This window comes from Nothobranchius furzeri, chromosome 8 (genome assembly GCF_043380555.1).
Source record: "Nothobranchius furzeri strain GRZ-AD chromosome 8, NfurGRZ-RIMD1, whole genome shotgun sequence".
NCBI lineage: Eukaryota > Metazoa > Chordata > Actinopteri > Cyprinodontiformes > Nothobranchiidae > Nothobranchius > Nothobranchius furzeri.
In genome coordinates this window covers 73,155,819-73,182,518 of record NC_091748.1, presented here as the reverse complement: position 1 = coordinate 73,182,518, position 26,700 = coordinate 73,155,819, and the positions used below count along the sequence as shown (strand labels likewise).

The following is a 26,700-nucleotide window of genomic DNA, read 5'->3' as shown; positions in this document are numbered from 1 at the left end:
GGCCAACGGTAGAGATTTTGACTATACCGGCCTATCGCGGTAGCGCATGTTGATGACGTCATCAAGCGGCGTCTGTTGAGGCTGAAAGCATGGAGCCTGTGGTGGAGGAGGAGGAGGAGGAGGTTCTCGTAAAGAAGACCGGTGCAACATCGGTCATTTGGACTTGGTTTGGCTTTAAAGAGTCGGATGTGGAGCAGAACAATATTATCTGCAAAGTATGCCGGAAGAAAGTATTAGCGAACAGAGGGAATACATCTCATTTGTTTTACTCAAAACGAAGCACGTTGTGGAATACGAAGAAAGCCAAAAACTGCGTCCTCAACAAACGCCCAGTCAGTAAGAAAAAAGGTGGTCTTACACACCAGCAAATGGATATTTTACAAGCATTTGCTAAAGGCACTCAGTATGAGAGAAATAATCAACGGTGGATTGATATTACAAACGCCATTACCACGTACCTGCGTAAGGACATGGTGCCGTTTCTTACAGTGGAGAAAAGCGGCTTTCGGGACACGATTAAGACACTCGATCCACATTACGAGGTACCGAGCCGCAAACACTTCAGCCAAACAGAGATGCCAAAACTGTACGAGAAAGTCCGCGAGCAAGTAAAGCAAGAAAACTAATAAATTTTCTTAAAATGGCATTTTATCCTGTTTGAAGTGTGTTTATTCTGCTGCTGCAATGTATCTGGTATGTGAGTATGTTTAGAAACAGTCGTATTTGACATATATACAAAAGAAAGTCATATATCGCAATATATACCGTTACTGCACAGTTTTCAAATTATATCGCAATATAGATTTTAGGCTATATCGCCCACCCATAGCTCACAGCATGGATTATGTGCAGCTATTGTAAATCAGGCCATGCAAACTCCACAGTTTGGTGTGACTATTGTTTTAACCCATTCCAGTATCAGTTATTTGTTTACAGTGCATGTGATTTTTGACACAAAGCAAGAAAAATCTGCTTTAGATGAGGAGATATTTGCAGATTTACAAGCAAAATGAATAAATGAGCCATTCTCCGTTTTTAATGTTCCTTCTGACGCGCCAGCGTAAATCATCCCCTCCTGCTGAGACATGTGCATCCGCCTAACTGAGAATTCGTTCAAGGTAAAGTTTTTCCACAGCTGAATGTAAAGAGTCAGCAGTGCAAAGTAAAACTTTGGATGCTTTCTGACTATTCAGCAAAAACCAAAAACGTTTTAAACGAGATGCTGAAAAGTTACCACTTATTAGGCCTGGGCGATAAATCGATTTAATGAATTAATTCAAATTTTTTGTTGCGGGCGATAAAAAAAAAAAAGAAAAGTAAATCGAATTTTTATGTAATAGTGCCTTTTTGGCCCCCCGGAGCTTCCGTAGCGTTAGCTTCACATAACCGCGACAACAACGTCACAGCGCACACACACGAAACGGCAACAGCAAGCAACTCCATGGCCACCGGTTAGAGTTTGTTCCGAAGAAAGGAATTAAATCCTCCGTTGTTTGGAACTGGTTTGGGTTTGCTGTGACGGATGTGGAGCGTGGCACTTTTATTCCAAGAGAGTTCATTTATTCGTTATTCATCTCAGAAATGAATAATACATTTGTCATGCTTGTGATTAAATAAAAAAACTACCGTGCATAGGCTTTAAGGTGCCTTCCATTTGTACTAATTGCGATTCTTAATAACTGAGGGGGAGAGAGGATCGGAAAAAAAATCGTTAATCGAATAGAAAAATATTAAATCGGAGATTTTCTTTTTAGGCCGTATCGCCCAGCCGCACCACTTATAGAACATTTTCACAAACCGTTGCCACATGAGAATCATCCTTCAGCAGAGCTGGACATCAAGCCTCCGACTCTCCATCTCAGAACTTTTGATCTCCACATCCGAGCTTTCCTGTTTACACGCAGCTTGAAACACACATCTTGCTGTGTTTATCTGCCAGTTTCGGTAAATCTACAGAAGATCATCTCTAAAAGACATCATAAACACGTGGAATGAGCGTCCGTCTCCACTGGACTCTGCAGACTAACAAAGCATTTTATGGTACATTTTCATTCCTGTTTCCTGACGATTCAATAGCAATCAATGTGATTTGATCTGAAATATGGTATTTTATTGATCTTTAAATGCGTCCCTTTGCTTGAATCTAGCTCCGAAACGAGGTGTAATTAGAGCAGAAACAGGAAGCTGGTCCTCTGGGGTTGAACGGCGACCTCCCAGAGACACAGATGGAGCAGAGAATAAAGAGGGAATGGAACAAATCCTCAGGCGTGTGGAGATCCTGCATCATTAAAGATGGACCCTACTGACTCGGTGTCTCAGATCTTACCAATGACAACGTAGCTTCTTCAGATAACACTTTTCTGTTTCCACAGAGAGACTCAAAAGCAGGATTTTGGCACACTGAGCTCAGAAATCAACCCGAGACTCTTCATCCATTCATAGAAGCTTCTGGATGAGAGGTGAAAAATAAACAGTTATCGTGACATTTGGTAAATGACTAAAAACTATAGAATGACCTCACGATGCTCCAGAAAAGTGACTCATTCATTTATTATTCAAGACTTTGGTGAATCCATCAAGAGCAGACGATCATCAATAAGTCTCCAGTTTAGAGATTTGGTGTTCTAATCACCTATTTTGTGTTTATTCTAGCTTGTTTTGCCTTTTTTTTCCTTCTTGCTCCAATATCCGACCCAAAAAAGCTAAATTTAACAGAACTTGACGGAGATTTTATTAGAGGTTATTGCAAATATCTGATCAGTTAATACAGACGTAGATCTTTGTTGAGGGTCAAGAACAGAATGGAACCTCCTGGCTGACGTGAACCGCCTCACCGCGGCCTCCTGCACTGCTGCTCACCCAATTAAGTTAATGGCACGGGCGCATTTTAATGACATCATACAGATGACAAAACGCTACAAGTTAGTAATTCCTCATCTGCCCGAGTGCCATCGCCCTGGTCCTGGTGCTAACTATCTGTCTGCCGTCACACACTGCCTTGTCTGTTTGCCAGCAGCGTGCTACGGATGAATCCAACACATATCTCACTCGTTCAGACAGTCCTTCATTTATGAGATCGTCTGGTCCGCGTAATAAAAGCCCAGTGTTCAGCTCACAGCAAGAAAACAGAGAAAGACGGACTATTCAGTGAGGAGACTGGGCTGGAAGTGGAGCCATGTGCTGTTTTCTGCAGGGCAACTTGAGGCTGTGTCTGTCTTTTTTGGAAATGCCTTAAAGTGGACGGGTCAGTTTCTTGTGGTTCGCTCTAAACAGCATCAAGAGATCAAAAGGAGCCCTAAAAATGCACGCTTGCACAAAATAAGATTGCATGTTATTAATCCAGTGGGACCAATGTGACCTTTTCTGTTCTAATGTAGGCACAAGAGCATGACAGGAACTAACGCGGCGAGCTGCAGCATCCATGCAGGCGCAGAGATAAAAAAAAAACTACGCACAAACTCAAATCCCTGCAGACATCTGAGCACACACGCCGGTTTCTCCTCACCTTTCCGCTGATGATGGAGTTCTTGTGGTGGAAGCAACACAGAGCGTCCGTCAGGGTTTTCAGGTTGCATCGTTCCGTCATTTTGCTCAACTTTTCCAAAAACGCAAATGAATAAAGAAAAGTTCAGTCGTGCAGACTACTTTTGATCAAATGCAAAAAGTGCAATAGCAAACAGAAAACCTCCATCATGGAATAAAAAAAGAGCAGTTTCTGAACTAAAGCTGTCACCATGACTCTCCCATCCCTCCCTTTCTGCTCCACAGTACCCTGCAGAGTGAACCCTCCACCGCTCATCCGACTCCACATCCTTTCTCACACTTTTTCCCCTTTGCCACACCCCCCCAGACTCCATACATGGGAGTGAGAAGGAGCCTCATGTCAGATCTGAGCCAGTCATGTGTGGACTGTTTGGGAGGGGCTCAAAAAATCTGCCTCTGTCTCCCCTGAACGACAGAAGAAAAGCCACACTGAACTGGATGTAGAAACAGAAACTGTACATTTGGATTTATCAAATATTTTCTGTTTAAGTTATTCCTTCGTGCAATAATAAAAAAAAAGTTAAATATTCGTTTTGTTTTTTCAGAATTCTCTTAAAAAAATTACAAACACCCGGTTGCATTTCTGTAAATTCATTAACGACGCAAACATTTTCCACACAGAATGAAAGAAATCTAAAAATATTCCTCGTCACTGATGCACGACTGAGGAAAGACCCAGCGAGGGTGTGCTGCACAGCCAGATGTGTAACCTGATGACTCCTGAGCAATCCCACTCACATTCAAGTGACAGCTTTCCCACCGATCACCACTCAAACGCCAAAATTACACAAAAGCACAGAACACATATTAGGTAACGCAAACAGCTATACGATAAACGGCAGAAAAACATCTGCACAGATGTGTGCGCGCGCACACACACACACACACACACACACACACACACACACACACACACACACACACACACACACACACACACACACGGAGACAGTGACACCCCAGCAAAAAGCAGCTGAGGGGAATCTTCTCAGTCCAATTACAACTGGGAAATCTCTGAGAATACAGGAAGTACATGCATGTACGTCGAGAGCATCGCACGCACGCACACGCACGCACACACACACACACACACACACACACACCACTGTCAACCACAGTAGCCCCAAATCACCGGCTGTGCTAAATGTCCACCTTAAAATACATAGATCCAATGCTCCAGGAATGCTGTGGAAAAACAGCGAGGGACAGAAACCGTCATGGATCTGTTTTTTCTGTTTTCTATTCCCGTTTGTTGTTCCTGTCAGACAGACAGACAGACAGACAGACAGACAGACAGACAGACAGACAGACAGACAGACAGAGAGAGAGAGAGAGAGAGAGAGAGAGAGAGAGAGAGAGAGAGAGAGAGAGAGAGAGAGAGAGAGAGAGAGAGAGAGAGAGAGAGAGAGAGAGAGAGAGAGAGAGAGAGAGAGAGAGAGAGAGAGAGAGAGAGAGAGAGAGAGAGAGAGAGAGAGAGAGAGAGAGAGAGAGAGAGAGAGAGAGAGAGAGAGAGAGAGAGAGAGAGAGAGAGAGAGAGAGAGAGAGAGAGAGAGAGAGAGAGAGAGAGAGAGAGAGAGAGAGAGAGAGAGAGAGAGGCAAAGCTGCTTCAGCCACTTTGGATAATTATGTTACAAAGTGGGACATGGGATATGATTATATGGACTTTAGCGTCCACATGATGCTGGGAGGAGGGAGCGGGAAGTGCAGACTTTCAGCTCAATGCGTGACCAAAATCCAACTTTGTGGGAGTCTTTAAATCCTTTTTATCTCTTTCTCATCTAATAATCTGGGATAACGGTGTCTGTCTCTGTCTTATAGCTACTGGATGGAGGAAAACATGCTAGAAATACAAATGGTGACCTAAAATGATCTGAAATTAATTCAGTTTATTTATATTGCGCCAAATCAGAACAAGAGTCGTCTCAAGGCACATTCCAATACAGTTCAGTTCATTAAGCCAATCAGCAAAAAGTTTCCTATATAAGGAACGTGCTGGTGAAGGCTCTCAGTCGTCCAGGTCATGGTAATCCAAAGGGTTCAAATGAAGGCAACTGGACCCCGAGTACCCAGTAGAAGAAACTACTCTGGGTCCTCCCCCTAGTAGCTTTGGCTCGTTAAATAACAGACAGCTACAGCTCATAAGCTTGCCTCTCCCATATTCCAATTAGAATTGACAAAGCTCCTCAGATGAGAAGCAAAACGTCGTCAAGAAACCAAAGAAGTCCAGTTGCCTTCATTTGAACCTTTTGGACTATATAAGGAACACAGCAGATTGCATCGAGACACTGACTAGTGTCAGAGTCCTTACAGCAATCCTCATACTAAGCAAGCATATAGCGACAGTGGAGAGGAAAACTCCCTTTTAACAGGAAGAAACCTCCAGAGCATCCTGGCTCAGTATAAGCAGCCATCCACGGGGCCACCGCTCTCCATACACAAGGTACGCAGAATGCGTAGGGCCTTGACACGTGGGTGGGGGGTGGGGGCAAAAAATTATTACAGAGTTGAGTTATTATTACAGTAGCATATTGCTCAGAAAACATACTGTAACGTCCAGCAATGGTCAGTTCAGGCACTGTTTGGCCATTCAACATCTGGTCAAATAGGAGACACAAGACTGCACGTTATCCCTTTAAACCAGCCTGCCTTCCTCTCACCAGCTGGAGCTCGGAGCCCGCAGCTCTCACAGAGATAATGAAACAATAACATTCCGTCCTTCCAAGGTCCTTTACGGAGCAACTCTTTCATATAAACTCCTCGCTTCAAAGAAGAAAGAAGATTTTTTAAATTAAATACAAACTTCTGAAATTTTTAAGAGATAATCATTAAACATTTGTTTATTGCTACTTATAATAATTATAATATAATGAAATGTTTTCATTAATCTGTGCTCAGTGATATGTTTCAGCATGCTGATGTGACGAGGTCATCACCATTTGCACTCACACAAGGACAAAGTTAAGTTAAGTTAAACGCATGACACATAATTAACCTTTTACCCAGATCAGAGCCTCCGGGTCAAAGAAGGTGTCTCTCTGAGATTCTTGGTAATATCCAAACTTGTCAACTTTTGGTTGGCTACTCAATCATAGCATCATAACATTAAAACTAGATCACTCCGGTATTTCTTCAGTTCTAGAGCAAGCTTCAGACCGGCCATCTGTAGCACAACCTCTTTAACCATCAAAGATTTTGAAACGTTGTCAAAACGTTTAAAACCTTTTTCGCACCTGCGAAGCTGATACAACAAGATAGTTCCTGCAGAACAAGCTGATATTGTTAGACTCCTTAAGAGTCCGCCAGGCGCACGGTTCCATCCGTCTGTCGTGACCCGAGACATCTCTGGACTGAAAGGATCGGTACAGAATCAAACAATATCAGAAGATAAGTGGAATGTGCCGTCGCTACGGCAACTCAACTCTGTCTCCTATCCCAGCCTGGGTGGGACTGCGGGAAGGCCGCTGAAACATTCCAGGGTCAGCAACCCTCCAACCCTCAATGCTCCTCCCCCTATCCACACTGAGGTGACATGCGCTGCTTATCGTGGCTGCAGGAACTGAAGTAGGGGGAGTCCCAACCCACCACCCCACCTAGTGGACACTTGTGTTGTCTGAAGTCTGTTGCGCATCTGTTTGAGGTGTTTTTTTGCAGAGCAAAGCTGCCATCCTGGTGGGAGGGTAACGCTGAAGTGCCCTTTTTCCCTCCACCTGAACCAATCCTCATGCAACCCTCTTATCTCTATTAAGGTAGCACGACTCAGGGTTGCGAATGACCACAGTCACCAATTCTTGTCATGTGTCTTGCCCATGTAGGTCTGATCTCTGAATTGTGTGTACTGAAACTCTAATTTCCCTCTGGGATTAATAAAGCATCTTTGATTGATTGGACTGCTTCATTTACCAACAAATAGGATAAAATACATTAAAAACCACATGTTTAGACAGAAGTGACTTCAACAAATTGGCTCTGAAAGGTCATAAAGGTCAAAAAGAATCTGTCCATCCATTTTCGGCCATTTGGGTCTAGTTCTTAAAGAATGTTACGATATATTTATTTAGAATAAAACAAGAAATATTTCAGTCACTGCTGACTTTGGGATGCTAAATGTGATTATTGTTTTTCCTTCATAAAGTTTTGTCTGTTTGAACTGCAGCAGAATATTATTGAACCGTCGAACCGGCCACTAGATGGTGCTGTTCTGCAGGACTTCCAACTCTCACTGAACTGAATAAATAAATGTTTTGTCTGAAAGTAACTCGAGCCTCCCACTCTATGAGCCCCCCCAAAATCAAACTGATGACAAACAAAAGAAGCCCCGTAGATGATTTCTCCTCATCTTTCTGTTAATGTGAGCAGCCAATATTCAGGATAAACGTCCAGCTGATGTGCACTTTCAGTCCTCACAAGTAAATGTAAAAGTCCTCTTCTTTAAATGTATTTAAATAAAAATACATTTTCAGTGTTTTCAATTTTAAATTCATTCCCTCAGCTAATAAAGAAACACTTCATTGTTACATGTGAATTGGCCTAATTTAAGGTGATATCTGCTGATTTGTAATCGGATAAAAAGCTGATCTAGACATCGAAACGCCATGGAAATGAGACGATTAATTAGATTTAAGTCCATTATTTACACGATACTTTAATGCCATTGTTCTCTGTGAAAACTTTATTTACTGTTTAATCAACTGCAATGTCCAAGTTTCCCTTTATCGACACTTAAAATGAACTTCTGACCCTTCCAGGGACTTGATACCCAACATATGTATGTTCTGTGCAGCTTTTGCACGAGGACGCACGTTTGTTTTTGTCCGCTCTGGAAATGCAAACACACCTGGAGCAGCGAAGCAGAGCTGACAGACACATTTTCACACGTATTATACAGATACAGTAGCTCCATGCGCAGCGCGCACACACAATGGCACACTGTTGACCAAAGAAACACACAAGGTCCTATCTGGAAAGGTGTGTGCGTGTGTGTGTGTGTGTGTGTGTGTGTGTGTGTGTGTGACTGTGTTTGCTTTTCTTGCTCAGGTGTCTGCATGGAATCATACGAGCTACTAGTTGATGGAAGAATGAGGAGACAAAGGTAAATAAAAAACAAAGAAACAAACCTGTAACTACTGTTGTGTTGAAAAAGAATTAAAAAACCAATTCTGAATCGATTATTTTAAAATTCCCCCACCCAAAATTGAACTGAATCGATAATAGATTAGACAAAAATAGATTTTATTAATCCCACAGTGGGGAAATTCCCTTGTTACAGCAGCACAAACACTTGAAAAGGAAGAAAGAAAAAAAAGATTACTGGTAAACACACCAAGTAGTCCAAGTACGTCTAAAAATGCATTTACACTTTTAAAGGTGAGGTTTACTCGTTTATTCAATACATTTACAGTGTTCTCTACTGTAAATCAAGGCCTTATAATAAAAAAAGCTATGATGCAGAAGTTTGCGGGTGCAGAAGTGGGCTGAAAATGGCAGGACTACTGGTTATTATTAACGATATGCCCACACCTCGCTTCTGATTGGCTAACAGAGCACGTTCAGCCATGTTGCAAAGTCACTTTCACCAATAAATTCTCCGCCCTCTCTCCTCGCTGCAAAAAAAAATTAAAAAATTTTAAAAAAGCTTTGCGTGTTGGTGTGAGCCAATATAGGCGAGGTAATTAATGCAAATACACAATGTGACATCACAGTGTGAGGATTTTCAAATCCTAGCATTTCACCATCTATTTTCTATCAGAAGCTAACACAGAAAGTAGGTGTAGGAGACTATTTTCGTGTTCAGCCTGCATGTAAAACTCAGAGTGACCCATTAGAATCAGAAATAATCATTAAAACTTGTTTTTTAGAAAACTACACCTTTAACATAGTCTGCCTTTTTACCCTTATATATATTTATACACACACACACACCAAAACTGGGGGTGGGGGCTTGATGATTTGGGCTTCTTTTGCAACCCCAGGACCTGAGGTGACCGTAAGCCAAACAGTTGTCTACCAAAAGCATTTAGAGGCAAACCTAAATTGATAATCTGGCCTAAGCTCCTAAAACAATTACAAAATATACACAACACATCAAAACATCCAGATTATATAAGATTTTGGCTGCAGGAGAAAATGAAATAAAACCCAAGATTAATCAAAGAGTTGAACAGAACGAAGCCATCAGTCAGGACTATCACGTGTCGCCCAGATGATAGTGTGTTAACAAAATCATCACCTCTATGACATCATCTCAGTTACACTGAAATCTGAGACTTGAGTGGTGTGTGTGTGTGTGTGTGTGTGTGTGTCTGTGTGTGTGTGTGAGGATGATTTAAAGCTAACAGCAACATGTCAGGGTGTATGATTTAGGTGTGTATTATCTTCTCCCATGACTGATGTTTGCGCTCCAGCTTGCAGAACAAGAGCCGATTAGCTTTTCTTCTGCAGCGTCTGAGGCGGCAGCAGCTCCTCGCAGCACTTCAGAGATTTGATTGGGGGCTAAACTTTTCATTTGAACATTTGTGGATTCCACTTTTTTATCTCAAAAATGTTTTTCTCTCCACTGAATCCTTTCTTTTTAATGTGCAAACCTTCAAGTAAATATGGACTAAATTACAAAACTAAATAAGAACGCTCTGACTGCTCCCAGAGCTGCAGAAGTTCAGCACCTTAAGTCGGGGCAGCAGTAGCTCAGGTGGTAGAGCGGGTTGCCTCATGATCGGAGGGTCAAGGGTTCGATTCCAGCTCCCGCCAAGGGTATCCTGCTGTTGTGTCCTTGGGCAAGACACTTCACCCAACTTGCCTGTGTTAGTGGTGGTCAGAGGGGCCGAATAGCAGCCTCGCCTCTGTCAGACCTCCCCAGGGAGGCTGTGGCTACAAGTAGCTCACCATCACTACCAGTGTGTGAATGTGAGAGTGTGTGAAAGCGTCTTTGGGGGTCTAGAAAAGCGCTATTTAAGTTCAATGCATTATTATTATTATTATTACCTTCAACCAGCAGAACACAGAAGATCAAAGTGTTTTTCCTACCTTGACGTAGTCGACCGCGGCATCCAGGGCAGCTGCGGGATCTCTGGGAAAAAGAGACAGAGGGAAGGTCCGGTTCAGAGAGAACATCTTCCCAGAAAGACCCAAAGGACTTTGTTCTTCGCTAAAGTTCCTGATGTAACTCAGAGATGCTTGGGTTCTGGTTCTGTAGGCTCAGTAGATTCCTGACGTGTTTTCAAAGCTGGATTTCATGTCAGAGAGACAAGGATCTCCTGTTGGGAGTCAAAGTTCACCAGGCACCTCAGACGAGTGAAACCAAAGTTCTGAGTTTAAATGTGACTTTTGCTCTTTCCTCTGTCCCGTTGGCTGTCCTTCTTCATCCTTTCATTCAGAAACTAACACGTTCATTCGCCTGCCTGCCTGCCTGCCTTCCCTCCACCCCCATCATAACACACATCACAGCCACACGCCTACTGTTCTTAGCCCACTGACAGATTCACACAGAGGTTAAACACACACACACACACACACACACACACACACACACACACACACACACACACACACACACCTCCAGTTTTATTTTATTTTCCTCCTGTTCTTCATAACAGAGACTTTTGTCCAGTTCTTGATTTTACCTAAAGATATTCTTCTAACGATCTCTGCAGAAAGTGATTGGCTCAATATCCCCGTCTGCAGGAAGGTTGGTAGTTAAAATCCCTTAAGCCAGCAGGAGCAGTGTTCCCAGAGTTTGCTACTTACCAAAGCAAATACCTTTTTAACTCTAAACCCTCTCGGTTTTAGTAAGATCCTACAACAACGAGCAGAACAGAGGACTCCATTCATGCATTCATAAGAGCTGCTTTAGGAAAAAACACCAGTTCTTCCCTTTTATGTACAATAAAGTCAGTTATTAATGGCACAAATAAAGCATCGCAGTAGCATGGAAATACAAACACAGTCAGTCATGACATAAATGACATTAACAACACATTATTGATTATTTCTGTGTTAAAATAATAACCTTCCCTGTTGCTTATATTAGTAAATTCTATAAAAATGTACAAACTTTCAGCAATGTGACTAAACTGCTCAAACTTATGTTTCTCAAATTTGAAGTGAAATCACTCAAAGCGCCACATAAAGAAACTAGCAAACAGTAGACGCTGTGAAACTGATTTCTGCACGTGGATTTAGGTGAGAACTCCCTGACAAAACTCCATCTAGCTGTGATATCTGTGTCCTTCTGCTGTGGCGGGAACACCATGCAGTCATTTCCCATCATCTAGGTTATTTTGGACAAAGTTCACTACAGTCTGGCTCCAGCGCTGAGGATTATTATTATTATGTTCCTACCATCAGCTGATGAAAAGAGAGAGGATATTTGTTTGTTTTTGTTCTTAGGGTTTCATCTTCATCCGCAAAAGCGTGTTGCGTCTAATCCCAGGGGAACTCTTCAAGCTTTTGACCACATCAACAGTCTGACCCTTTAAGCCCTGGCTTGACGCCAGCGTGAGGATGAAACGGGAATCACCACAGACAGACAACACCCAATTAAATCCTCCAACCGAAGGAAATTCCCTCGTTTTAGCCTCTGATTCAGACAAAAGTCAAAGGTCACGCTTGAAACACAGAAAATGTCTCAAAATCTGCTTTTTGGTAGTTTGTCACCATCACGATGAAGCCTTTCATCCTTATTTGTTTCTGACAGAAGCCGTTTTACAACGTTACCGACATAAAGAGGTTGTGCGATGGCTCAGCTCCGCGTTTTCAGACTAGACCAACTGACCACGGCTAAATCGAGTCTTTTATTTTGCTACAACGCCGTTTAACGCTGACATTTTCTGCTTGGAAGACCACAAAAACATTCTGTTGCACAGTCAGAGGCAAAGGAACAGAAAACAGAAAGAGCTGAGGCGAGCAGGAAAATAAAAAAGTACAGAAAGGTTCATGCTGAAGCAGGCAGAACTCGGCCACAAGCTTTTTCTGGCTACTGTTGTTCTTCCCACTTCACCGCACGGCCACGACTGGCCTGAGAGAGCAGAGGCCACATGTGTGCGCGCACGTGTGTGTGTGTGTGTGTGTGTGTGTGTGTGTGTGTGTGTGTGGAACTGGGAAGGGAGGCTCAGCGTGTAGAGGCAGTATTCAGCCCACAGAGGTCAGTGTGGTTCCACTTCACCTGGTATGACTTTTATTTGGGGATTAAATCCCTCTCTTTCATTTCTGTGAAATCTTTTTAGTTGTTGTTTATCATAATTTCAAAATGTAGGTGACCAAATCAGTGTTATTTGGTTTAAAATGAAGCACCATTAAAACAGTTCGGGTACGTTTGGATTTCCGGAGATGCTGAGAGGTCCTAGTTTACGGTTTTTCATGAAAAACAATCCATGAAGATCCTCGTTTTCGGTTATCCGACTTCAAACTCTGTCTCCTCCTCCTCCTGCTCCTCCTCCTCCTCCCTGGTGGTCCCAAAGGTGCCCACAGAGGTCAAGAGAAAGACAAACTGGCCAATCAGACGCTAGTGCAACATAAGGTCAGGGGCCAGGGGTCAACAGACAGCATGAGCAATGAAAAGTCAAGATGGACTGACCAGCAGCAAAAATACTTTTAAAGATAAAATATTTCCTCTTTTGATAGAAAAATCTGACAACATTTAAACCAAGTGGGAAAACTCCAAACGTTTGTATTCATTTGACTCAAAGGGAAACTTAGAAAGAGGCATAAATATTTAGATTTAACCCGTTTTAACAGATGTTTACTAAATCAGAATTTTTAAAGCATCTTGTTTTTTTCATTTGTAGAGTTTGATACGGCGATACTTTCATCAGCCTGCGGACTCTGACTTTAATCTGGACGAGTGATCCTGCCGTATCGGCGGCGGCGGCGGCGTATGAAACGAATCCAGCACGGAGATAAAAGAGGAGACAAAGAGCTCACAGTAATCTGTGATCAGCCGGCCACACCCCGACCCTCCAAAGGTAAGGCAGCTGCTGGAGGCTACGGGCCAGCGCTCCCACACAGCCTGCACACAAAGCTGGCCACATCAGGCTGAGGTAACCCTACACTAGAGACAGAGACATGGGAGGACACGATGAGGGATGAGGTGTGTGTTCTCACTGAAGTTGAGCTAACAGCTACACCCCCCCTGGAGACTCGATTTACAACATCTCCATCCAGCTGGGAACGCTCTCACTCCCTGTTCTGACGAGCACCGGTCAGGCCTTCCTGCTGATGTTGTGTGCATGTTTCAGATATTAGCCTGGGCCCACAGCGGGGAGCTGACTGGAAACAAAGTGCAACGGGGTCGACGGAGTCTTTGATAGATTTGTAGTTGTCTCTTTCACAGATGATGGGTCAAAGACTTTAGCCCCAGATTTGCCACAGCAGCTGTTGTCCATAAATAACCGAGCTAAAACGTTTCCACTTCCTAATTTAGGCTCTGGGCACGTATGTGTCTGTCTCACTTAGGAACTTTTTAGCGTTCTTATTTTTAAAAACCATTTGCAGTGGTCTCTAGTATAAATCAGCCTTCTAATCCAGCTAACTTCAGCACTAACGTCAGCAGAAAACAGCAGGATCTAAGAATCTTCTCACCCATTTTTTCCTGATGTTTGGACACCTGTCCTCTGATTGGCTGACACTAACGTGACTCTACCACTGACTCTGTTTGCTTTGAAACTTTGATGTTCAATCTCCACAAGTAACACAAGCTGAAGGAGTTCTGCCATGTTATGGAGTTGCTAATGCTAACGGTTAGCTTCTACTAGCCGGAACGTGCTCTGCTGTTTCGTGGATGCTAAATCAACAACAACCTTCCCCGTCGCGAGCCGAGATGAATGCCAATTTTTAGCGTGACGTGCAAATGTCACTGGCTATCTAATCCGAGCGTTTCCTGGCAGCTAATGCTGGCAGCCAGCCCCATACTTCTTTATGGGAAGCATGGGTCTGGGAACTCTTCTGGTCAAATAACCCCACCCCCTGAGAATTTTAACCGAGCCAATCAGCGTATGTCACACACATCGCAACGCTGAGTTTCTCAGAAACATGGCGTCTGAAGCGGCGTTCTCTACGGCTCTTTCCTCTGTTCTAAATGACTCGAATGTCTTTAAAACCACAACAAGTAGAAGCGCTAAATGCTATTCTGCTAAAGAAAGATGTGCGCGCCGTCGCCAGACGCCATTTTTGACCACAGCTAAAAAAAAACAACAGCGTCGCCATTTCCGCTTTTTTCTGATTGGTTATTTTTGAGCTGGCTAGTCCCGCCCCTCATGTGCCTCTCTGCCTGTAACCAGACTCGGTCTGTCTAAACAGAGGACTAGCGATGGGTACTGAATTCAGTGCTTTTTAAGGTACCGACCGAATTCCATATTACAAACTGAGCACGTCATTTGAAACGGTGCCTCGTTTCGGTACCCGTCCTTCAGAACAAGAACTTGCCTAGACAGTTGCGCATGCGCAAGAGCGTTATGTCGTCGGTCGCTGCGAGCCAGTTCTAAACAGAGCAGCATGGTAGAAAGAACGCACGCTAAAGCTTGGGTCCACTTCACTAAATGTGATGGGTGATTGGGTGAAGATGAAACCAGCGACAACGATCTAAGTGTAAGGCATCATCTTTTTAATCTGCTCCAGCAGCTAAATAAACTGTTTAAGATAACGTTAGCTTGATAAATTAGCTTCCATTGCCACCATTGTTATCAGCTAATGGTGCGTTTGCTTTCTCCTCGGAAATTCTAATTTCCCAGTAGGAAAAATCAAATGAAAAAGGATGGCAAATTTTCACGTTAAGCCTGCATGTTAAACTCAGAATGATCCTATTTAAAAAAAAAAGAAAGAAAAAAAAAGGTTTCTCAGTGAACTTGGTCTTTAAAGGCATACTGTGCAACTTTTTCCATATTTTTAAACCATTATATTGAGCCAGTATGTGCTAAAATGACATTTTACAGGGTTAATGAAATGTCGCTCAGACCCCCACCGCCCTGTGGCCAGAATATCGCATTTGCAACTTCAGAGTGCCGGTCTGGTCCTTGTGGGACAAAGAGAAAGTGCTGCAGTCTGCTTCCAGCACGTTGCTTGTTTAGATCGTGAACACGGCTGATTTGTTTGATTTAGTGATCATTCGCTCCTGCAGACACTATTCCAGCTGTCAGACAAAGACGAATGCACAGCGAGGAGATTTCACTTTTGCTTTGACTAACGGACACTAGGGGGTGCTAAAAGCAAGCCAAACTGCACCGTATCCCTTTAATTATCAATTATTTGAGTGGAAACATGTGAATAATTGCTCCTGCAGCTGTGGTTGTGTTGGATGCTGGTTATGATGTTCAAGAAGTAAAAACTGAAATAGAGAGCATACATTTCTGTTGTTAGGCGCTTACCTGTAACTGTTAAAGTCACTGTTTTGGGACAGTGAGGGTTTTATAGGCGGGTGCACGAGCCCAGGAGGCAGCAGTGGGTTCCCACAGACTAACGGCTGTGTGTGATTGATTTTGGGGTCCCATGTGTAGTTCCCATGGGCGACGTTGGCCCCTCCTCGCTTGCTCCGTGGCAGCGTTCCATGTAACGAGAGTGGCTGGTAGGCTGCTGCAGGAATCTCAGATAAGCTGCTGCCTTGCCCCGCTGGGAGGCTGCAGGAAGGGGAAAAAACCCGAGAGTTTTCCAGTTAAAAAGAGTTTTGCTCAAATGAAACTTTATGTTTTTAATTAGCAGGAGAGAAAAAAAAACTCACCCAAGTTTGGAGGTGAGGCGGTCCATGGGGGAGGCGAGGGAGGGCTGACACTTCCTGGGGGAGCAGGTGATGTTGCTGGGAGGACTGGTGGAGTTGCTGGTGACTCCAGGGTGGGCAGCACCTCCTCCTAAAGCGCGGTGGGCATGGAGGGATCTGGGCAGGCTGGCAAAGCGCCCCTCAGCCATCATCCTCAGCTCTGCAACGAGAACCGCGCTTATCCACAGCTGATCAGGGATTACATCATCATCTGAGCTGGATCAGCTGTAACTTTGGGAAACTTAAGCAGGCATGGAAGCTGGACAGAAGGAAAGGATGTTCCATTTCATTACATGAGTCTAAAGTGTTGTATGACCCAAAAGACGCAAGACAGTGGACATATTCCCGCCTTATGTGAGATACGATACATGAAAAAGGGTGTAACACCCAGAAACACCGTCTTCTTAGAGTTCTGCAAACACCCAAGGCGCTTCACAACACAATCAGTCATTCACCCATTCACACGCTGGTGGGGATGAGCTGGGGCGCCCTGACAGAGGCGAGGCTGCCGAGCACTGGCACCACCACTAGCAGGCAAGAAGGGTTAAGCGTCTTGCCCAAGGACACAACAGCAGAATTCTCTGATCGGAACGGGGATCGATCCTGCAACCTTCCGATTACCGGACAACCCGCTCTACCTCCTGAGCCTAACCCTTCTCGTTCAGGTGATCAAAACACAAACAACAACAACTGTATGTACTGCTAACGAGTACATGACATTTAAAAATGACATCAGTTAAAGAGCAAGTCACTCCAAATCAACATTTTTTGCTGAAAAACTATATAAATGAGTGTCTGATCGTGCTGTAGACAAATGTATTCAATAATTCGGCATTTTAGTTCATTTTAGTTCAAATTTAAATATTCTGCCTAAAACTGTCAGCGATGCACCGTCGTCAGGTAAAAACTCTGCACTGCATTTGAATTTAAATCTGCCATCGCTATTGGCTAAGAGGTACACTATGATGTTAGATGGTACATTATGATGTCACAATGTCGTGAGTGTGTGTATTTGTTAGCGGCTCCACCCTCTCGGTCTGCTAGGCAACAGCATTTGTTGCATTTTTCAAACAGGAAGTGGGAGTTGAGTAAGAATCTGGTAGGGGGTAACTTGCTCTTTAACATCCAAAACACAGATTTTACTGTTTTATTCATCAAAACACGGAAACGTTGATTTTGTTCTTCAGACTTGAGGTTTTCACACATTTAACGTAATTTAAAAGTCTGTAGAGTCATTTATGCATCAGCTACAAACGTTTCAGTAGATCTGAGGGTTAACCACGGAGATACTCAACAACACAGAGGAAACGCTAGCACTCCCCTCCGAGTGTTTTATTTTTACTCCTTGTGACGGTACGGACACCACGGACAAAAATACACACGATGAGCAAGACGGATCGTTCTGCAGGTCTGGAAAAATAACACCGGACGAGTTCTTCCTAAATTCCCCTGCTGTGTGAGGATGACTGGACAGCGATCACTCACTCTGCAGCGGTTAGTCACGCCGCACAAAACGCTAAAGAATCCTGAGACGACTCAGCCGATAATCTCGGCAGATCTGGGAGTCTGACCTCAACCTCCACGCCGGTAAACAGGCTGATTGTGATCAGAACGGAAGCAGTCCAAAACTTTATTTAAACAAGATTAAATCAGAAATAAATACAAATACTCCCAAACAGAGTACTCCAAACACTCCCAGAAAACAAGCCGAACTTTTATGATTCATGGGAAAATTTACAGTCAAACACCGCATGTCGATTTTAATCACAAGAAAATGCACGTGGACAGGTTTGTGTGTAATAAGTGTGCACTGCAGCGATTAAATGGCCAGGAGGAACATTTGAAAAAACAAATAAATGCATTTTCCTAAATGTGAACGTTAAAGAGTTGTAGTTATCTAAAATAAGCTGCAGGAGCATCCGTTTGACCAAAATGCTTTAACTTTACTACTTGATGCAGATTAAATTAAAAAAATCACAGAAGAGCTTTGATTTATGAGTCAGAGGTGTTTATTCTGTAGATTTATCCCGCTGCAAACAAGCTTCGATTAAATTAGAACCAAACAGAAACACGGACTCACAAAGTCATCAGCTTATATTGATGAAAATCAATAAAAATGCAAATATGTCTCTAGATAATGGAACAGCTGGTTCATGCCTCTACACGCACGCACGCACGCACGCACACACACACTTTGTGGATTCCTCTGTGGGACAGCGGGAGAACCTGTCTGGGATTCAGCTGTGTGTGTGTGTGTGTGTGTGTGTGTGTGTGTGCGTGCGTGCGTGCGTGCGTGCGTGCGTGCGGCCCTGACCATCTGCTGGACACACAACCTTCTCTAGAGCGAAGAAGGGACAAACGCTCCCTGAGTAAAAGCACAAACACACAAACAGTTTTTCAGCACATCTAATAAATTATTAACATTATTAAAGCGACAGGAAGTCCTTTTTAAGGAACACCAGAGTACTTCCTTTCCTCTCCGAATCCACCTCATCAGATGCGCTCATGCCATTTATTTCCCATGCCTGCTGTATTCCAGCCACTCCTCTCTCTCTTTTGACTCCATCACCACATCCATCTTTTCTCTTTAAGTGTCGTGTGACGCGTCCCCCCCCCCCCACACACACACACAGACGTCCTCTCCCTATCGCTCTCTGTCCGTCATCGTGTCAGCTTCTCGTTCGCCTCCTGACTTTTGTCTCCTCCTCTGCTTTTGTCCTTCCAACTCTCACTGATACACTCCCTTTTTACCCTCTTTTGGTTTTTTATGTCTTCATCGTCTCGTCCTCTGATTCCAGCAGCTGTTGGGCCGACAATCACACGTCTCAGCATCCCACGTGCACTCAGACGGGTTCATTAGCACCAAACCCGTAAGGCCAACGACACAAAAGAACTTACAGGTTTCCTTTTTGTCTTACAAAGTTAGTTTTAATTCAGAACCTTGAATCTTGTTCAACATCAAATTAAAACCAGTTTTTGTGTCCGACGGAGCAAAAGCTATTTATTCTAATTTCTTTATTTTGGTTGTAAACTAAAGCTTCTCTGTGAAAAAGGCGAAGCCCACTTTTGTGTTTAACGTTCAGTTAAAATCTGAGAAGTTTTAACTGCTGGAAACTGGTTGCAGACACAAAATTACAAGAAAATCTAAATTCTAAATGTACAAAACGTAAATTGTAATACAAATGTTAGGATATCGCAGAAACTCCTGTCGCAATGAAGTCATAAATAATCTTACGTCCATTTACTTTTTAATTGATCTGCCTTTTACACAAACTTCTCATCTCTAATCCGTCTCCAACGCTTTCTCTAAGGTCATTCACTTTTTGATCTAAAAAAGGTTATTCAAGGAAAACTCAAGACCAAGGTTCCAGAAGCTCGCAATGGCTCTGGGAATATTCTGGGAATGTTTCAGTAATTTTGCTCGAACCCTAACCAAAGCTTACCCTAGCCACGCATAAAGTTGTACTTAAAGGGACATTATGGAAGTTTGACAGTCAAAACATGTATAGAAATAATAAATGTCTTCTTCATACATTCTCCTGCAATGCCCTGGTCCTGTAGAATGAGCCCTGGCATTTTTACTGTGATTGCCTGTTTTTCTGTAAAATCACAGAAAAAGAGAGATGCTCGGGTCGAGCAGGCTGCTTCATGCACGTTCACGCTCAGGCATCGCCCGTAGCATTTGCTATCAGTAGCTTTAGCAGCAGAGAGAGAGGTAGTGCCACTTTGTCGCTGTTCCTAACGCCTAGTGACAAAGCTAGCTACATTTCTGAGGACCCTTAGCTACTTTCTGTAGAACTTTCTTCTAGATTTTTCCTGCAAATTGGCAACAAAATAGCCATTTTCACTCCGAACCGTTCTTTGAACGTTGTTTCAGCCGTCATCAAGGATATAAATGTTACAGATACAAAAGACGTCACTGGTGCTTTAGCTCACCTAGTAAGACGTCGGACTCTCGTGCAGAAAATCCGGGTTTGCTTCTGGATGTGAACATAGTTTATTTAGAGTTTCTTTTTTACATTAATGGTATATTTTTTTACAGTAAGACACCCAAATTTTTATTTGAGACTCGCCGAACGGCATTGAATTTACAGATAAAAAAGATGTGGGTTCAACTTTCATTTTGGAACAATTTTTCAAGCAAGGGAAGGGAATGATCTGAGCATGCAGGAGGACTGACCCATCTTAAACCTTTGTCGGCTGTGCTGAAGAGAAAGGTACAGAACCACATTACTTAATTAATTAGCTGCGTGTTCTCCTGTCCTCTGGGCCACACACACACACACACACACACAAACACACACAAACACACACACACACACACACACACACACACACACACACACACACACACACACACAGGACTGTCTCAGCTGTTATTTTCATTAAGGAGTGTGCACATACAGCATGCACGCCTCGTGCACGAGCCTACTATTGAAGCTGCTGTTACGCTTTTGGCCTGAGGGGGCAATCGCGAGCAAAACTCCGTAAAGTCCCTTTAAGCTCCAGTTATGTCATCCCCCCCCCCCCCCCCCCCACACACACACACAGATACACACCAGTGGCGGCGCCAGGGGGGCGCTATAGCTACCCCTGGATTAGTCATTGCACCCCCAAGTAAATATTAGATAGTTTTTTTTTTACAATTTAATTTTAATTGAACGTGTGGATGTGATAATATTTAACATACAAAACAAAAATAATCAGTAAATTATCATATAGATAGTAAAAACTCAAACCAAAACAGGAAATTGATGTCACCCTTTGACCTCATTTTCCACCTGCGAACGAGTGAAAGGTAGAGCTAGCGGTAAAATGGATCGGTTTTTGTTGCCCACATTTCCACGGGTTCAGTCAGAAACGAATGAATATTTGGAAGTGATCTCAGACCCACAAAAACCTACGGATCTGGATGAAGAGAGTCAACCCTCAACCGCCGCAGCAGTCCAGGGCTTTGCCGCTGGAAATGCTAACGCTAACTTTAGCTAACCATGCAACACTATAGATGGTTTTCTGTGTGGCTGTATGTGTTTATGATTTCATGGAAAAGTCAGCGATTGTTCATATGTTTATGATGTATATTAATGATTGTTGCAGGTGTTGTTGAGGTTTTGTGCACGCATGTGTATCTGCTAGTGTTGAAGGTGTTTTAGAGAACAATAGGTACGCATGACCCCTTCCTTCATAGCACCCTCAATAAAAAGACTAGCTCCTTCATAGCACCTGCAGAAAAAACATTTCTGAAGCCACCACTGATACACACACACACACCCTCAGATCTGAGTCATCCCCATTAAGTTCTGAAATGAAACACGGTGATGATAAATCATCACAAAGATTTATGCGTTTACACGTAAAATGATCATTAGTAATACCTTCATGGATTTCTATGGTTGACTGTAATTTTCCATCCATGGACGCGTTCTGACCCTTTGCCTCTTAGCCGAGGGTATTTTTAGCAGTGCAGAATGAATATAATCTCATTAGCTAATTGCTAATTTACCATATGTCCCCGCAAGGTCAGTAAAAAACATATTTTACTTCTTACCCTCTCCCTGAGACTCACCATGGATCAGCAGGGATGGCTTCATCGGGAAACATTGGCTGCGTTGATCTAAAACAATAATGCTGATTTGGCGGTAATCTGTGCAACCAGAAACGGGGAAAAACTTCCATCCAATCAGATGTGTTGCCTTGATAACTGTCAGCAGACAAAACCTTCTGAAATGAGTTTGATTTGTCACCAACGCTGGTGACGGCCTTGAAATGGTAACACACACACACACACACACACACACACACACACACACACACACACACACACACTTGGGTGGGAAACAAGTGTAGATTAACAGGAAGAGGAAATGACACTATAAACATGCAGGCCACAGGCGACCTATTACAGAGGATTAGCAGCAATAAAGCAAATGTGCATATCTCCTCATCATCCTAAAAGTGTCCTCCTGTCTCACAGAAAACAACTTTGCTTTTACATCCAGTTAAATTTAGCCCAGCTCTTTGATAGTCGGCGCTCTCCTCGTGTCTCCAGCCGCCACTAAACATCCGTCAGGACCCATAAAGCACTTGTGTTAATCCTCTAAAGTGGAGCTTTCACAAAACAGCACCTTTTGGGAGGGAGAAGCTCATGCAGGAGGGCTGAAGAGGGTCCCACTGAACTCACAGCTGACCGAGGATAACGCAGCGTCTGGTTTATGAAAGAAAAAAACGAACGTTGTGTTTTTCTGTACATTTTCTACACAATGGTGCGTGTTTACATGAAAGGAATTTCAAACATCAGATGTGAGCTGCAGTAACTCAGGTCTATCATTAACACAATGGAGGGGACGAACGCAAACAGCAACATGCTTGGGATCGAGGGATTTCCTCTGGCTGGCTTAAAGCGTTTTCCTGCTATGGTGCACACACACGCACGCACACACACACGCGCACACACACACACACACACACACACACACACACCAGTGCATTAGCAAAACCACCCTTGGCCAGAAGTGAACAATGGGAACAACTGTCACATGACCACCATGTAGAGCCAGCCTTTGTTTGAGAAGGAGAGAGATGTCCTACTGCGCTCTTCTGTGCGTGGGCCCACCAGTGTGTTTGTGTGTGTGTGTGTGTGTGTGTGTGTGTGTGTGTGTGTGTGTGTGTGTGTGTGTGCAAAGTGTGTGTAACATGTTAATGAGGTGGTTAAAAACCCCCAGCAGTAGCTGCCATTTCATACTACTGAATCTTTGTCCTGTTCTCTCTTTCTCACACACTCACGGCTAACTTTCCTCAGTGTGCGCTTTGGTTTTTCACGTCAGCCCAGAGGGCGACAGACTATGACACGGACACACAGCCACAGATAACCTCACTTTAATGCGGTCAATCAGAGGGTCAGCTGAGGCTACGTCCACACAGGCTGTTCAGCATTTCATTACAACTGTACCATCACCTTCTCAACTACTAATAAAAACCCTTAAATTACTTTTTCTGTCAAAGCCAGAAGACTGTGCCTCGACGAGATAAAAAACTTGCGCAACAACCAACGTTAGATGATTCTGCCATCTATGGGATGAAGCCAAAGACCACATCCTTGTTTTTACTCCTGAGAAGGAGCGGGTGATGGGGGCGTGATGATGTGACTCATTATTAAGCCAATCCTCAGTTTTTTGCAATTCCATAATATCAAAATAATCTAGGAAATGTCAAACAAAAACTTCAAATTTAACGTTAAATAAATTGTTTTTTGGCAACCGAGTCAGTTGAAAGTAGAAAATGTGAAACCACTCACATGCTTGTGCAGCAGTTGTTAAGCCCGAATTGGCTGGTGAGCTTAGCACCAGCTTAGAACACAGCTTCCCTGAATTACTCCCACCATTAAAGTGCCCGTTTGAACCACAACTTGTTTTTCACGTGTGCGTTTGGTGAAAGTTCACCATCAGATCTGAACTTAAGATACGGGAATCTACTCCTCGTGTTTATCATATACTCTGTTTTACTAAACTACACTGACAGACCAATAGCTTTATATTTACTATAGTTATTTCCTGAAACTATTCAGTCACAGATGAAGAAGTTGAAGCTTTAGGCTTTATTTGAGATTGGGCATCTCTGATATTGCTATAAAGTTCCATTCAGTTTAATTCAGTTTATTTATATAGCACCAAATCACAACAAGAGTCGTCTCAAAGCATTTCACAAAGTTAACATTCAATTTAATTGAGTTCTTTGAGTCAATTATTGAAAAGTTTCCTATATAAGGAACCCAGCAAATTGCATCGAGTCACTGACTAGTGTCAGAGTCTTTACAGCAATCCTCATACTAAGCATGCATGCAGCGACAGTGGAGAGGAAAACTCCATTTTAACAGCAAGAAAACTCCAGCAGAACCTTAAATTACCAAAAACATGCATGTTAGGTAAACTGTACGTCGTTTTGGATAAAGGTGTCGTGACATGAATGAAGTGTGTTCACTTTTAAAAGACCTGCATGTTTTTACAATATTTGTAAATTTAGGAAAAATAATAGAAATATCTTTCTTTAAAAGGTGCACGATGTAAGAATGAAGCCAGAATGACATTCTCTGGTCAAATTTGTGCACTGCAGCTCACTTTAAAACTCTCAGCCCCGTTCTGTAAGTTACTATACTATACCATACCAAATCAATTTATTTGTAACAGTGTATTTCACCACATATGAGAGCTGACGAAAGCACCTTACATAAGGTCATAATAAACAGAATTAACAGTTAAATAAAAAAAATAAGGCAACACCAAGCAGTAAAAACAAGGTACATCAGCAATCAAACAGCTCAAGACAGTAAAAATGAGCATTAAATAGGTCAATGCCTAAGTGTAAAGCGCTCTGGAGTCATAGGGCATAAGCAGCTCCGACATGTAAGGAGATACAAGGCCATTCAATGCCTCAGAGACAAATAAAAAAATCGTGAAATGCACCCTAAAGGTCACGGGCAACCAGTGTAGACATGCTAAAACTGGGGTATTATGACGTCTATTTGTGTTTGTTAAAAAACTAGCAGCAGCTTCTGTTAGCAAAGCTGAAACCGGCGCGCCAATGAGCAGTGAGTCCGCAGAATCCAAACTAGAGGTAATAAAAGCATGTATCACATTTCATATCTACGGCTCACTCCAGAAGGTTGTAGTTGATGAGCAAAGACGAGTCATACACAGGAAGTTGATGAGTAGAGAAATACATTTCACTGTAATTTCAGTTGCTTGTAATTGAAAAAGTAGCTTGAGCTATTTTTCGAGCTGACTGTTTGATGTTAATTCACCGTTAGCATTGTTAGCTCAACGTTAGCCTCCAGCCTTCTTCACCTGTTATTAGAGTAAAACAAAAAATATGCCGTTGCTTCTAAGGGATACGAGATGTAACTTCTGGGTCGCTCCTGTTACTGGTTAACATACTGTACAAAACTCTGGAGTTTTGTACCAGCTGGTGTCAAATTACAGACTGTGTCGGGTTGGAAACCCCGCAGGCTCACCGACTAAACAAAGACTACGTCCCTCTTTAGTTTTTTTAAAAAGAGAACATCTGACAACCCCCGACCAGCTGAGAAAGACAATAATGCAAATTTCTTCCCAACATGATTGAGACGTTAGATTGTTTTGCGATTATTTGTTTTAAAAAAACAGTTTTTTCTTACTTTAGCGCTCCACGCTAGCTTAGCTAGCTCCAGAGGAATTGTAAATATGAGAAAGTCACAAAAGGGACATCCAAGCAGAACAATTTAGCTGTTGTCTCAGCCTTACGTCCACATGGAAATGTACTTTAAGAAACCCCAAAGAAATATTTTACTAAATTCAGGGTTCCAGATACTTTCTTTAAACTCAATCTGAAAAACTGTCTCATGAAGAATGTCGTTAGGAATAACAGTACCACTACAGATGAGAAACACACCAGCACACAGAGAACTACCACTGACAAACACACAAGCACATATGACGTGAGTCTTAACCTATCAAAGTCCTGCTGAGCCAAACTGAAGCTCTGTCTCACATCATCTGTGGTGCTAAACAATTAAAAATAAATAAACCAACATCAAATTCCTCAGATAAAACATATATTTACAGAAGGAAAAAACAAAGATTAAAGCAGAAAATGAATGCTGTTGGCCTTATCTTTTATATTTCATGTAATTATGCCCTGTTGGGGTTTCCAGAATAACTACCACCAAATCATAACCACCACAGTTACACCCAGCGCCTTGGGATGGCCCCAGAATCAGAGGAGCTCCAACTGGGATGGAGGAGTGAACAGCTGAGGGGTAAAAGGGAAGTGTGGAGGTAAATGAAATAAAAAGAAGGCAAAGCTGAGAACAAAAATAAAACATGTTTTTGTTGGGATAATCAAAACTAATTAATATCCGCATCATCTTGGATGGATCAGCTGTGTGAGCTGCTGACAACATGCAGACATTCCAACACACACCTACAAAGTCAGCTCTATGAATGATCTTACCCGGGACGTTGCCTCTTCTCTGCTTAAAGGTGAGTTTCAGTCTTTCAAACTTCTAGCAACCTTCCCCACTTTCATACTTCTGAAGACTTGCAGGCTGACTCACTGACCCGCTCTAACTCTACACGCTCACGCTCTTTCAGACAGGCAACAACAAGTAGTGCAGCGCAGTCACAAGCCCTGCCCTCCCCTTTTCTTTCTCTGGGGAGAGATTTGCGAGCATCCAGCCCCTCCTTCTGCTCCTCTGTGCTTTGGGAGGAGTTTTCTTTCTTTTTTTCTCCTGCTTTAAGCACACTTGTCTCTTATCAACCTAAACTCCTGCCTCTCAGCGCTGAACTGAGCCTCCTTCTTCTCCACTTGTTCTCATCTCCTGTCCTACGTAAACCAGTAGTCGTAGCAAAGCTTCCTATGTTGGACACTTTATTTGCCCTCGTGTT

General features: G+C 43.0%; 1 protein-coding gene across 4 annotated transcripts in view; it reads right to left on the bottom strand.

Annotated features, from left to right (window-relative positions):
* bcar3 (BCAR3 adaptor protein, NSP family member) overlaps window positions 1–26,700 on the bottom strand; it is an 89,351-nt gene that overhangs the window by 18,205 nt on the left and 44,446 nt on the right. Inside the window, exons 1-4 of one of the 4 annotated variants that reach the window (XM_015971122.3) lie at window positions 26,267–26,420; window positions 16,247–16,442; window positions 15,897–16,145; window positions 10,564–10,606 (exon numbers count right to left, since the gene is read on the bottom strand). In XM_015971122.3, coding sequence (XP_015826608.3) covers window positions 10,564–10,606; window positions 15,897–16,145; window positions 16,247–16,434 — 480 coding nt within the window. In that variant the 5' untranslated portion in view covers window positions 16,435–16,442; window positions 26,267–26,420. Of the gene's footprint in view, window positions 1–3,505; window positions 3,716–10,563; window positions 10,607–15,896; window positions 16,146–16,246; window positions 16,542–26,266; window positions 26,421–26,700 lie in introns of those variants that run through there. The other 3 variants (XM_054752046.2, XM_054752044.2, XM_015971123.3) reach the window with 3 other exon arrangements.